Source organism: Typopeltis vanoorti, chromosome 10, assembly GCF_054136105.1.
Source record: "Typopeltis vanoorti isolate ZY-2024b chromosome 10, IOZ_Tvanoo_1.0, whole genome shotgun sequence".
Classification (NCBI taxonomy): domain Eukaryota; kingdom Metazoa; phylum Arthropoda; class Arachnida; order Uropygi; family Thelyphonidae; genus Typopeltis; species Typopeltis vanoorti.
Window position 1 is genome coordinate 85,653,053 of NC_143558.1, and position 13,925 is coordinate 85,666,977.

At 33.5% G+C, this 13,925-nt stretch overlaps 1 protein-coding gene across 5 annotated transcripts in view; it reads right to left on the bottom strand.

The window, feature by feature from the left end:
* Positions 1-13,925, bottom strand: part of LOC150102559 (echinoderm microtubule-associated protein-like 2) — a 373,793-nt gene that overhangs the window by 265,230 nt on the left and 94,638 nt on the right. For all 5 annotated transcript variants that reach the window (XM_090399817.1, XM_090399820.1, XM_090399815.1 and 2 more), the window contains 2 exons: positions 7,942-8,071; positions 435-584 (listed from right to left, as the gene is read on the bottom strand). In XM_090399817.1, coding sequence (XP_090255943.1) covers positions 435-584; positions 7,942-8,071 — 280 coding nt within the window. The remainder of the gene's footprint in view (positions 1-434; positions 585-7,941; positions 8,072-13,925) is intronic.

The following is a 13,925-nucleotide window of genomic DNA, read 5'->3' on the forward strand; positions in this document are numbered from 1 at the left end:
CACACACATCACATTGGACAAACTCCCTCACATTACAGTTTTTTAACCATTATCTTACGTCACATTGGCACCATGTACTATTCTATGAAACGTATCGTTAAAATACTAAGTTAAATAAAACGGAATTCACACCAAAATCACACAGACACAAGCTACCAAAAATAAACACTACTACATTAACATTTAAACCAATATTCCAATTTTCACTCATAATTATACTTAGCTTTCAGGAGCTCTGAAAACACTACATCAGATATCTGTTTGATGTATCAACAGAAATCAAGTCAGCCAAGATTAAACTCTCTCTCCAGTTCTACTGTTTTCTAATATTATTCCTGATAAAGTAAATGTCATATAAAAAAAAAAAAAAAAACTAATATTCTAACAACTTCATTTAAATTCAAATTAGCAATGTTTTATTTAAGAGTGCTTACCATTTTACATCATCTGTATGTCCTAAATAATGCCTTTGGATCTGATCTTCCACATTATATAGCACAACTACAGAAGCAATGAAGTATAGCATTTCTCCTGTAGGCAAAAAATACAAATTGCAACGGCAATCTCTTCCTCTATAGCCATAGCTGATAAACAGTTCAGGTATTGCTCTTATTTTGAAAAGTAAACAAACTATGATATCTAACTCTAAACATGAAAACTAAAGTACTAAGTATTTATATATAACAATATAATAATGATAGATAAAAAAAAATCAACCATTTTTTTTATGATGCAGTAACTATATAACTGATATCCACAAAACACATACAAATGAATTCTATATAAATAAAGTTCCTCGTAAGTTTGCAAATTGCTGAGATCATTCATATTAATGACATTTTGAACTAAAAATTCTAATAAAATTTGGTAATGCTTGAAGGTGCACATTTGCTTACAGGTGAGTCATTTGAGTATATACAATCGTGTTCATAGCAACTGCATCACCTGTTGTAACCATGTTTTTTTTGGTAATTAAATTTGAATGCCTATTTGAAAAGGGATAATAAAATAATTCCCAAATAATGAATGTCAACTAGAATTTTTATTTTGGGTTAATATTCAGCTCTTTTTAGTACAAGATGTGACATAATTAAGAAACGAAAACAAACTTGACAAATTTACAAATATTCAAAATGGAGTGGACAGTGCTTTTCACAGGAAAAACAAATACTGGTATCAAAATTTAGTTTAACTACAGTTTTACTAACATTCAAAGGAACAAATTCACTTTTTGCTGTTTAGTACTTCGTGAGTCCTCCTCTTGCCTTTATTACAGTTTGGCATTGGTGGGGAGCACAGACAAAATCAATTTCCTGATGGCAACTTCAATTCATGATTCTATATTCTTATAACAGCTTCTTGGAACTCCCAGAGTGTTTTTCAGCTTCTTGTGTATTTCAGTACCCATTTGGTATACCACAAATTCTCAATGGGGTTGAGATCTGGGCTGTTTCCGGCCACATTAGTCACTGAATTGACTGTTCATTAAGCAACTTATTAACCTGCAAGCTTTTTTTTTTATAAACTCAATTCATATGGTACATTTTTTAGGATTATAATAGCATTACTTACTCTTTTCACCCTACGACAGGAGTAAAGTCATCTTGAAAGATGAAGTTCATCATTACAGTAAAGTGATCTCTGGTAGTAGGTAACAATTCTTCTAAAATTTTCTGGTACACTTGTGCATTCATTGAACCTTTAGTGAAATGAAGCGACCAACACTTGATATGACATGCAGCCCCAGATCATCTGACTGGCTGAGAATTTGACTGTTGACATCAGACAGGGTTGAATTGCCTTCGAAATGTCTGTCTGCTGTTAGCGTCCTGCAGGACAAACTTTTTCTCATAAAAAAAAAAATTACTCTTTTCCACATATCAGGGGTCCATTTGTCATGGTCTCTTCACCAATTTAACTAAGTCAATCTAATTTGTTTTGGTTAACAATAGCTTTTTAGGGCACCTGGCTATCAGTCCCTGTTGAATGAATCTTCTCCTGACAGTTATAAAGCTTGTCACAACTATCATTTGTTCTTCCAAGTCCCATTTCATTTCTCCAGATGATGCACAGCAATTTTTGAGGCAGAGCCACTTTAGAACTTGATCTTGGTATAGTGTAGATAGTGGCTTTCTTACTGTCCCCCTTCTTCCTTTCAGTATATTCAGTTTCCTTCACTTTAAACAGCAGTTGCACCACAGTAGATCGAGGTGTTAACTGCACATAAATAGCCATAGCGATCTCAGCACGAAAATGCGAAGAGTAGCTCTTGCTGTCTATAGCATAAAAAATTCTGACACACTAGTAGCAACTATTACATTATACAGAAACCCATGGGAACGATGCAAAACAGCAAAATATCTAATGATAAACCAATAAAAGTAACCATTTAACTACTAAAAACTATATTTATGTGAGATGATGCAGTTTCTATGAACATTGTGTATGTGTGTGTGTAATTCCAGTTTTGAAATTATAACTTTCTATTTTCACAGATTCTTTCATTTTGAGTAGCACTCAGAAGTGAACTGTAAACTAAAATAGATAAACATTATTCAAGAAAAAATGAAAGAGATTGAGAACAGGAACCAAACCTTGGAGATTCTCCTGAATTCCCTGAAGAAACATTCATTGATTAAACCAGAGAGGCATGTGGTGAGGTTGTCTGCAAGGATAGAAAAATCAGAACTCCACGGTGGACACAGAAAGTTAAAGAGACAGTGAAGGAAAAGAAGAAAGCATATCAAAAGTTCCTGGAAAATAAGTCAGCTTGTGCTCTTAGAGAATACAGAGACAAATGTAAGAAAGCAAAACACTATGTAAAACCACCTAAATAGTAGCAGTCTCATAGTACCCATGTATAAAAAGGGAAATAAAACTGAATGTGAGAATTACAGAGGTATTTCTCTACTGAGTGTTCCTGGTAAGATTTATACAAGTATACTTGAGAAACGGTTGAGAAGGATTGTGGAAGGGAAGCTTGGAGAAGAACAAGCTGGATTCAGGCCAAATAGAGGCTGTCAATTTTCACTTTATGACAAATAGTTGAGAAATCATGGGAACGTAACAAAGATCTGTATTTCTGTTTTGTAGGCCTGCAAAAAGCATATGACAAGGCGTCAAAAGAAAAGCTATTCAAAATACTACAGTTATATGGTGTCAATGGGGCATTATATCAAGCAATACTTAGTATTTATTTGAGTTGTAAGTCAGCAGTTAGAATTGAAGGAAGTACAGGAAGATGGTTTTATGTTAAATCTGGTGTCAGATAAGGATGTACAATGTCCCCTCTGTTATTCATCATCTATATTGATCACATTATGAAGGAAAGTAGTATTAAACCCAATATCAAAACTGGAGATGTTAATCTCAACTCTTTACTTTATGCATATGATGTTATACTTTTAAATAAATCCAGTACAAATCTGCAAGAGTCCCTGACTAAATTGAATAACTGTTGTAATAAATTTGGTACGAAAATCAGCAATAACAAGACAAAAGTAATGAAAATAGGCAGGAATATTGAAAATATCAACTGCATCATGAATGGAGAACTTAGAGAACAAGTAAAATATTTCAGCTATTTAGCACAATTTTAGTGAAGATGGGAAATTAAATATGGAAATAGACAACAGAATCACAAAGTAATCTAGGAAGTCAACTGAATAAATTTATATTGAATAAGAGAGAAATTTTGAGAAATTACTCAAAACATTAAATTAGCTATATACAAGACAGTGTTCAAACCAATTTTAACTTATGGATCTGAGAGCTGGGTTAGAAATAAAACACTTGACTTAAGACTAGAGACCATAGATATGAGAGTCCTGAGAAAGATTAAGGATGAACAGATGGCATCAATGGCAATATCATATTAAAAATCAGGATATTAGGAAAGAAACTGACATTGTTAGCCTACATGAATGTGTTAGTACAGCTAATCTTAGGTGGTCATCACTTAAACAGAATGGAAGAGGAAAGATTAGCAAAACAAGTGTTCTCTGTGAGATTGATAGGAAAAAGACCCAGAGGAAGACCAAGATATAGGTGAATTGATACAGTACAAAAAAGTGCCTTAGAAGACAGAAATATAAGATCTGATAATGTTGGAGTTTTGTCAGGTAACAGATTGATATGGAAGAAAATTGTTAATAGGAAGTTATAACGATATACGTTTTTGATGCAGTACTATCATAATATCCTATACACCGCTTGAGGGTATATGTCAGGAATATGATGATGATATGTATGTATGTACGTATATATAGATGTAGAAAGTTTTTTACCTTGGGTATACTATATGTTAAAGATACCGAGCAATTTTATAAAGTTGGTTTTAATCCTTTTTCCCAAGTAAGCAAACAAGCAGATAAGTCAAGTTTGCACCTGAAGTATTTTCAGGTTTGAGGCAACTCATGGTAAAGATGGAGTAAGCTCTGATCACTTTCCTTAGTATTTCCCATAATGCAAAGCACATCTCCTTGCAGACATGTATGATGCTATGCATTAAGGGATGGCCACTACCCAATACCGGTTTCGACCTTTATCAAGATCTCATCGGTGGGAGCCAGACCCTGAGATGCCAAGATTGATGTAATGCAGAACTTCTAATTTTACCTATACAAGTTTGCCACAAGGTGCTTTGACCTTATTAAATAAAAATCTCAGGATGAGAGAAAGATGTAGGAAGTTTTTTACCTTGGGTATAGGATACATTAAAGATACCAAGCATTTTATAAACTTGGTTTTAATCCTTTTTCCCAAGTAAGTAAACAAGCAGGTAAGTCAAGTTTGCTCCTGAACTTTGGCATCTCAGGGTCTGGCTCTCACCGACTCCTGGAGTGTATAAAGTTTCATGTGACAGTGACTTGGCCTACTATGAATAAACAAGAAGATCTGTTAACATCCATCTTGGAGAAAATAAAAAGTACATTCACTACCATTATTATGGTAGGTCTGGACTGGCAGACCATGCTTTGGACACCCTTCGCACAGGATTAGATGGAAGAAAACCAATGTGCTTTATAAAAGTTATTACAGGTCAGAAAGATTAGAGTCAGCCATGGCTATGAAGCATTCTCCTAACCTGAACAAGTATGGTTGCATTAAATTACCAAAAATTTGGGAGGCTGTTAACTGTAATACAACTTCTTTTTTACAACATTAGAAAGTACTAAATTAGGACTTTAGATCTTTTGTCCATTACAATTTGAAATGCTTCACTTATTCATTGTCGCATGTTAACTGTAACATGTAATATGCTCTGAAGACGCTGGTTTGAAATCCAACAAAATACAAGCCAGTTAACAGACATCTTTTTTTTTATAATTTAGTTGGTTTGGTGTTGTAATACCATTAAAATAAGTTATGAATAATGTTTAACACCAAAGTCTGTCTATTAGATTTCTCCCTATAAAAAAAAAAAGAAACAATTGAAGACTCCTAAAAGAAATTCACTATAGCAATCTATCCACAATAACAAACTATTCATATGGTCTTCTTATGAGTTTTCTAATATAAGTTTACTTTATTACAATTCAAAACTGTGAAAAAATAAATAAATAAAATAAATAAAAAAGCTAGTGTCCTATTATGGTATGACCTCAATGAATAAGGGGATCTAGTTTGTGCTGAATGCAGTCTTAAATTGGCAGTCTCAAAAATTTTGGGAGAATGGCATTGTACCAAAAAGGTATTTTCTGACATGCTTGATGGCAACTGCATTTGTACTCAAAAGAAACACAACAAAATATATGCAGTTTAATAATCATAATATTTACTTTATTCTTGTGTGGCACTGTGAATCAATATTGAGAAAGCTAATATGAATTTCTACAGATTAAAAAACCAACTTAACATTAAACTAAAAATGAAAAAAACATTTCCACTTATACAGTTGGACAAATTCTTCCAATTAAACATGATTAAACATTTATGTAAAAATCATTACTTTATATATGAAAATATAAATATCAATTTATATTTTCACTGCTCTGATAGAGATAAATTGTATAGAATTTGTATATAAACTTAACAGTTCGAAGAAATTATCCTTGTTATTGCAGTATTAACATTCTTGAAAAATTTCAACTTTTATTATTATACCATCAAAATATATTTTTGTTTGTGAAATTTTGCAGAGCAATTAATGTCTAAGCACTCAAAAAAGACAGATTAATATTCAAATGAAATGTAAAATTTCGTTTAACATGCAAAAAAAAAAAAAACCATTATATCCAAAGGTTTATCTGAAAAGTAATGTGCACACACACACACACACTATTACTTAGATTTACTTATTTTACAAAGTTACGTAACAGTTCTTTCTTTGTAATGGCCCTTAAAACCATCTTAGTAGTTTGTCCCACCCTGCTGAGGTGTCAGTAATTTACTGCAGTATCATACATCTGAAGAGTTGAAATCATAATCAGCTTAAGGTTTCTTGAGCTTTGGAAAAAAAAAAAAAAAAAGGTCAAAGGTTGATGGACTAACATAAGAACAATAGGAGAGATGGGAAGATGCTACTTCCAATTACTCTCCCAAAGAATAATTGGTAGTAGTTGTGATCATTTCCTTGTGAAGCTTCATAAAAGTTACAAGGAAATGATCACAACTACTACCAATTATTCTTTGGGAGAGTAATTTTTTAATATAACATGTTAAAAAGCTGTTACCTCAATGTTGGTGATAGCAATCAAAAATAAGGCAAATTTCAACTGTATGAAATGCAATTTCAGTTCCATTTCAAATTTAGAAACTCACATTTCATTAACATCATCAATACGCTTCAAAAATTTTTTTCAAGACCAAAATTTTTATAGGATTTCAACCATATAAAAGTATAGTAGACTTCTGCTTTATAACAGATACAAAATGTAACCCAGAATGAAATATTTTAACGAGCATGAATAATTTCTAAAAACTGAATCAATATAGCTTATTTTAAAATATGTATACAAAATGTATTTTATATATATATGTATAATATGTTTACAATATATACAATATGTATTTGTATGTATACATTTAAATATGTATGTGATATTTTGTATTGTACAATAGAAAATATATATATTTGCATTTAAAAAGAAAAAACATCTCTGTGCCTGAATCATAGATGAGAATTAGTCTAAAGGCTTGAAGTTAAAACAAAAACCATTAAAACTGTCTTATTCTTTATTTACTGTCAGTTGAATTTAAAATTATTTACAGGCACAGTTTTGTGCTCTCAAAAATCCTTAAAGAAGTGGAAGCTTCTTTAAGGATTTTCATTTTGTTCTTCTAAAACCTTAGAACAACAACATGAAATTTCAAGACTTCATGAATTTGGAATCAAAGTGATGGAATGTGCCTCAAATTTTCAGTTGTTTCATTCTACAGTAGGTGCCATCTTAAAGAAAGGGAAAAATTTGAAGAGGAAAAAAAAAAAAAAAAAAACCTCTTCCCACAGTTAAATGAAAACCCTGAAGGTTTCAAATTGTCTTATTGTTTTTGGACACACAGCCAAAATGACTGTGGTTGGGATAACAAACCTGCGTGGTTTGTTATCCACGTGGTTTTATACAGTTCAAACCAAAGTTCCAGGGAAGTAAACTCAATTTATGTCACCTGAACCTATGGAAAACTTAAGAAAAATTGATTTATGTGGGCATGTGTAAACAGTAGTTTTCAGCTCTTCATGTTCTAAAAGGAGATTATTGTACTTTTAATTTACAGTTATTGATCATGCAATATCTTGCTTTGCATATTTTTGTCCTCCATTTTTCCAGATTCAGCATGCAAATCATTTAAAGTGAAAAACGACAATTAATTGCTGAAATATCTAACCATAAATAAATTATCTCCTCACACATGTTCTGTGTACATTACAGTTCAATTACCAAATAGTACTAAAGAATATGTATGAAATAAAAATTCAAAGTATAACGTTCATTAGGATACACCCAATCAAGTTTCAGTCGTTGAGAAGGTGCATTATTCACCTTATTCAGAGCATAATCCTGAAGATAATCAGTTGGTATCTGTATCACCAAAGGCTTTCCCCTCAGATACATTTTTATTGTGCCTTCCTCTAAAAAAGCAAATATGATATTAATAAGCAGCAAGTTTAAAAATTATTAATAAAAAGAATGTATTCTAAATGAATGCACTGAACAACTTTGCTGTTTAAACTATCTAAAATGCACTTAATTCAAAATTTTTCTAAGTACAATACTAGAATAATATGTTACTACCAAAACTCAATGTAGTCAGATAAACAAATAAAGAAGCATTATCCATTAGAGCCAGACATCAACAGCCAAAAGCCAGAATATATCTGAAAGAAATTATTTTAAGCAGCAGCCAGCCATGATTCATTATCCTGGACATCATGCCATTGGATGTCCAGGATCCAATCCTAACTACATAACATGATGCTATTTCTGCATATGTGCGCAATTACCCATACATGTAACAAATGAATAATCTAGACTTCACAGTAGAAATGTAAATGAAATGAAAACACTTTTTGCAGGCGCAGGTTTGAAAGGTTTCAAGTTCGCTTTAACGTAACACCACGTTCCAAAAATTGATATCATAGCTCAAATCGAGAAAGGAATACGAAATCTACCTGGAGATGCATCGGATCTCATCCGCATACAAAGTACAGCATTACTATTACAAAGCAAATTACCATTCAGGAACTTACCATACAAGGAATCCACAGCCCTCAAAGAACTAAAATCAGTAAAAAACATTGTTATAATTAAGGCGGATAAAGGGAATGCGATGGTAGTCATGAACTCAGAGGATTATAACAAAAAAATGAAAATTCTTGAAGATTTCATTACCTATACACCCTTAGACAGAGATCCCACTTGGCGAGTTCACAATAAAACCAATAATCTAATTAAAAATATACTAAATTGGACCAAAGAACTAAAAAGAACTCTACAATGAAAACAGCCATTAGATCCTAGAATATATGGAGTACCAAAAATACATAAGATACTCCTTTAAGACCAATAGTGGATGGAAGAGACTCTCCGACCTCAAATCTGGCAAAACACCTCATTAACATGATTTTACCACACATAGGAAAAACAACATCATTCATTAAGAATAATGTACATTTCATTGAGAAGGTAAAGGATATATACATAGAACCTTCAGACATCTTGGATAGTTTGGATGGTCAGCCTTTTTACAAATGTTCCCAGAAATGAAACAGTAAATCTCCTTGAAGATCTTTTTCCACCAAACATTGTGGAACTATATATACACATTGCATAAAAAATATGTTTTTCATGTATCAAGGCAAATTTTGGGAACAAAAAGGACTGGCAATGGGCACCCTCCCCCCATCCGAAGTTTTAGCAAACCTATATATTGAAATTGAAAATAATGCACTAAACAACTATCATAAAAAAACGAAAATTTGGCTTTGTTATGTAGACAATATTTTCATCATATGGCCAGGAAAAATAGAGGAACTCACTGCTTTTAATCATCATCATCAAATTCTTGCCATGTACCCTCAAAGGGGTGTTACAGGATAGGATAATACTACATGAAAAATTTACATCATTACTAACTTCCTATCTACAATTTTCCTCCAAATCAGTCTGTTACTTGTCAAGACTCCAACACTATCAGATATTATATTTCTATTGTCTAAGGCACATTGTATCATGTCAATCCACCTATATCTTGGTCTTCCTCTGGGTTGTTTTCCTGCCAACCTGGCAGAGAGCACTTGTTTTGCTAATCTTTCCTTGCCCATTCTGTTTGTGACCATACCACCTGAGATTAGCTCTGCTAACGCATTCCTGGATGCTGACAATATCAAGTTCTTTCCTCATATATCCTCATTTTTAATATGATATTGCCATTGATGCCATCTGTTCACGCCTCTAATCTTTCTCAGGACTCTCATATCTGCAGTCTCTAGTCTTTGGTCAAGTGTTTTACTTCTGCCCCAGCTCTCAGATCCATAAGTTAAAATTGGTTTGAACACTGTCTTGTATAAAGCTAATTTAGTGTTCCGACTAATTTCTCTCTTATTCCATATGAATTTATTCAATTGACTTCCTACTATACTAGCTTTGCTGATTCTGTCAGAGAACCGACCAGGGCTTCTGACCAAATGTCCAATCCTCACCTTCTCGTGGTGCACCCTATTGGGTATCTACCTGGATACTGAACAAATGAGGATGGGCTGGCAATTTGGGATTTAGCCAACCAAATTGTATTCTTGACTTAAAAAAAAAAAAATTACACTGCTTTTAAAGATTATCTTAATACATAAAATTCACTTTGGAACAGGAAGAACATAAAAACTACCTTTCCTTGATACCCTAATAGAAATCAATGAAAAAGAAAACAGATCATCTTTCTCTATTTACAGAAAACCCACCAACACAGGAAGATTTCTTAATGCTGCCTCACACCACCATCCCATGCAAAAAATATGTTTAATAAAAATCTTGAGGGATAGAGCTTACAATATTTCCAGCACAGAAGAGAAGCAGAAGGAAGAATTACATTATTTAACACAGATCCTCATAAAAAATGGTTTTGAACCTAAGACAATCAAGAAAATCCTCAACACACCTCCTACAAGCATCTCAAAAACAAGATTTCAAGAACGCAATTACGCTACCATACATCAAGAATGTTACAGACAAATTGGCCGAATTAATACAAGTATAATATTAAAGTAGTTTTTCTACCAAAAGAAAAAATATCAAGATTTCTACAGCTCCCAAAACCTCCACATCACCCTTTAAATAAAAACAGGTGTCTATAAAATTTACTGTTCCTGTGGCATCTGTTACGTACACCAGACAGGAAGATCAGGGGAAATTTGTATGAACGAACATCAAAAAGACGTGCAAAAAAGGAGAGAACACAAATCAGACATAGCATCCCACACAACTTCCACTGGCCATAATGTACTTTGGCATAAAACGAACATGTCTTATATTGAAAAAAATTGGTTCACAAGGAAATTTAAAGCTGCAAATATGCTCGAATCCCAATGCAATGCAACAAAAACCAGGGCCTAATTCTACACCAAGTTTGGTCAGCATTCATTAAAAATATACCTAAGTCAGACAAAGTGAACATGAACAACAGAATGTGACAATATTCAGCATTGTTCAAACATAGCATGCATTAATGTATTTATCGATTCTGCATTTGGATCTTTTGATTTGATGAACAGTTAGGCTGCCATAACAACATCTAATGGATCATACTGAGTAATTTTTCATTTCTTGTGTTTAAACTTTTAGTTACCTTTAACCCTTGAAGATGTAAGTCAAACAACATACGAAACTCGTCGGGTTTGTTTATCTTTATCTTAATAAACATGTGGTCACAATACCGAAATCTTTCTTTTGAAATGAAAATACATCTGAAAAATTTTAATGCTTCCTAAGTACACAAAATTACTGAAAAGAAAAATCTTGTTGTTCCTACCTTTTGGCTCATGCCCATTATGAAACAATGTATTATATATGTAAACTGTATGTATTCACCAGGTAGCTAGTATGTTTTGCAAGCTGAAAAACCCAACCAGCACCATATGAGACTGGACAATTCAACTTCAGATGACAAGTTCTTATAAAAGTACCTTTCATCTTGTGACTGAATTATGAAAACACTAGAAGGAAAGGTAGCTCATAAATAAAGTGAGAAATTAAAGAGTTGAGCATTCAACATTTGAATGTGAATATCAATATTAGATGCCTTGTACCAATTTGTAACACCACCATAATGAAAAGAAATAAATTAAAAAGAGCATATTGCAACAGAAATAACCATATTATACATTACTCAATGGAATCATCCTTACCAACAAATGAATGCAATGGCCAAGCAATGTTGGGAATCAAATCCTTTGACTCTGAATGAAATTCAAAGCCAAAAACTTAAAATGAAGCCTGATGTAAAAGTGAAGTGCAATTCACAGTAAATGCTTATTATGAAATTACACTACCTTATAAAGATTTTTCTACCATCAAAATCATAGATGGATTTAAAGATACAAAAGCTAGTATAAAATCCAGAGCAAAAAAAAAAAGAAACTGCATCTAATGATATTAGAATTTCTTCTTTGCTGATTTGATGGAGCTTATTTGATTTGATTGGTCTCTATTCCTGGATAACTGCCACTGGGATAAGAGTTTGTTCTGATAATCTGCCAGTAGTTGGTGTAAGGCACTTGCAATGGTGGAAGCTGAGTAACAAACTGAACTAGCAGCAGCATAGTATAATATATGCAGCCTAGTTTCCTTAATCTCAATTTGGCTTGGAATTCAGCAGAAGCATATATCCTAGCGTAGCTTCCATAAATGAGAGGGAATATGCTGGATATGTGAGAGTTCTGGATGTTTCTGCAGCTCTAGATATCTTATTGCTTGTAGAGAACTTCATGAATCTGTATACATAATGCACCTTTAGCAGCACCTCAGTCTTGTGTAATTTAATGTAAGCTCTATCACACACACAGTTCAGAAGTGAAGTTGTTACATTTGAGTGTGATCTGAGCAGATATTATGCTGTCTGGGAAGACAGCAGAATATCCCACTACACCCTCTGATTTTGAACCATCTGTGTAGGCAGGCACAAAATCAAAGCATTCCTTTCTATGTGCTTGAAGAGCTGCTAGTAGTAAACAACAGGAAGGGTGGAATGCTTGAGTAGCCTGCAGAAAAAAAAGCTGCATGGTGGAATGTATGAATGCCACAGAAGTAGTGTGTTTAGTGGCATCTGTGCTATGTTGTCTACTAATATCTAGATCTTATGAGAGATAATGTTCATAAACCAAAGGGGTCTTATGGTAGTATAATGAATGTTGTACAGATTCTCCCACCTTGGGCAAAACATAAGTTAACCATAAGAAATGGTCTCGCAGGGATTTTATTTTCATAGCATACACCAGACAGTTGTTGATGTTGAAGCGACAACATCGATTTGTCTGCCTCGATGTACAGAATAGGGATCAGCAAAGTTCGAAATACTCCAGTTACAATTCTTATGGATTGATGGTAGATAGGGTCCAATCATCATAGGATACTCGGATTCTCCCGCTCCCTTTGCCAGAAGCATAGACTTGGACCCATAATCAAGTTTTGATCTAAGTGCACAATGCAGTCAAAGCAAAGAACATGTCAGCACCCCAACAGGAGGAAGAAAAAGTGTTCGTTACTTTACAGCACTTATCTCACAAATGATGTATGTGAGGAAGGAAACTCTCTTGACAAATATTAGTCCAAGGAACTTCATTTTTGGTGCAACTGGGATTAAAGTTTGTCCTAGTCTGAGTTCAGAATCAGAATGAGGCCCACATCTGTAACAAAAATGCACACAAACTGCTGCTGGAAAAAATCTGAACCCATTCACAAGCTCCAAGTCTGAAAGATGGTCAATGGCCTGCTGCAACTGTCTTTCCATGACCCTCGTATTACATGAATTAAAGATGCTAAAGTCACCATTCGCAATTGGAGGAAGTTTTCTGGTTATCAAGTTGACTTAATTACAAAAAAAGCACGACACATAAAACTGAACCTTAAATTAAAGATACCAAAAAATTATATACTTGGCTTAATCCTTTATCCAAGTGTAAGCAAACAAAGTTTGCACCTTAAGTCTTTTCAGGACTGGGGCAACTCATATAAAGAAGCTAGGACTTCACATCACTTGCCTATTATCTCATAATGAAAAGCACATCTCCTTGTGGATATGTATAATGCTATGCATTATGGGAAGGGTCACTACGCAGACCGGTTTCGACCTTTATTGAGTTGAAAAAGTAAAGGGTTGCTCATCATAGGCCTAGAGTAGTTAGTATAGGGTGCAAGAGAGCCTGGTAGTAGTAGGAGAAAAAAAGACAGATAGATAGCATGAGAAAGGGAGAAAAGGCCTCAGCTCTTTTATAT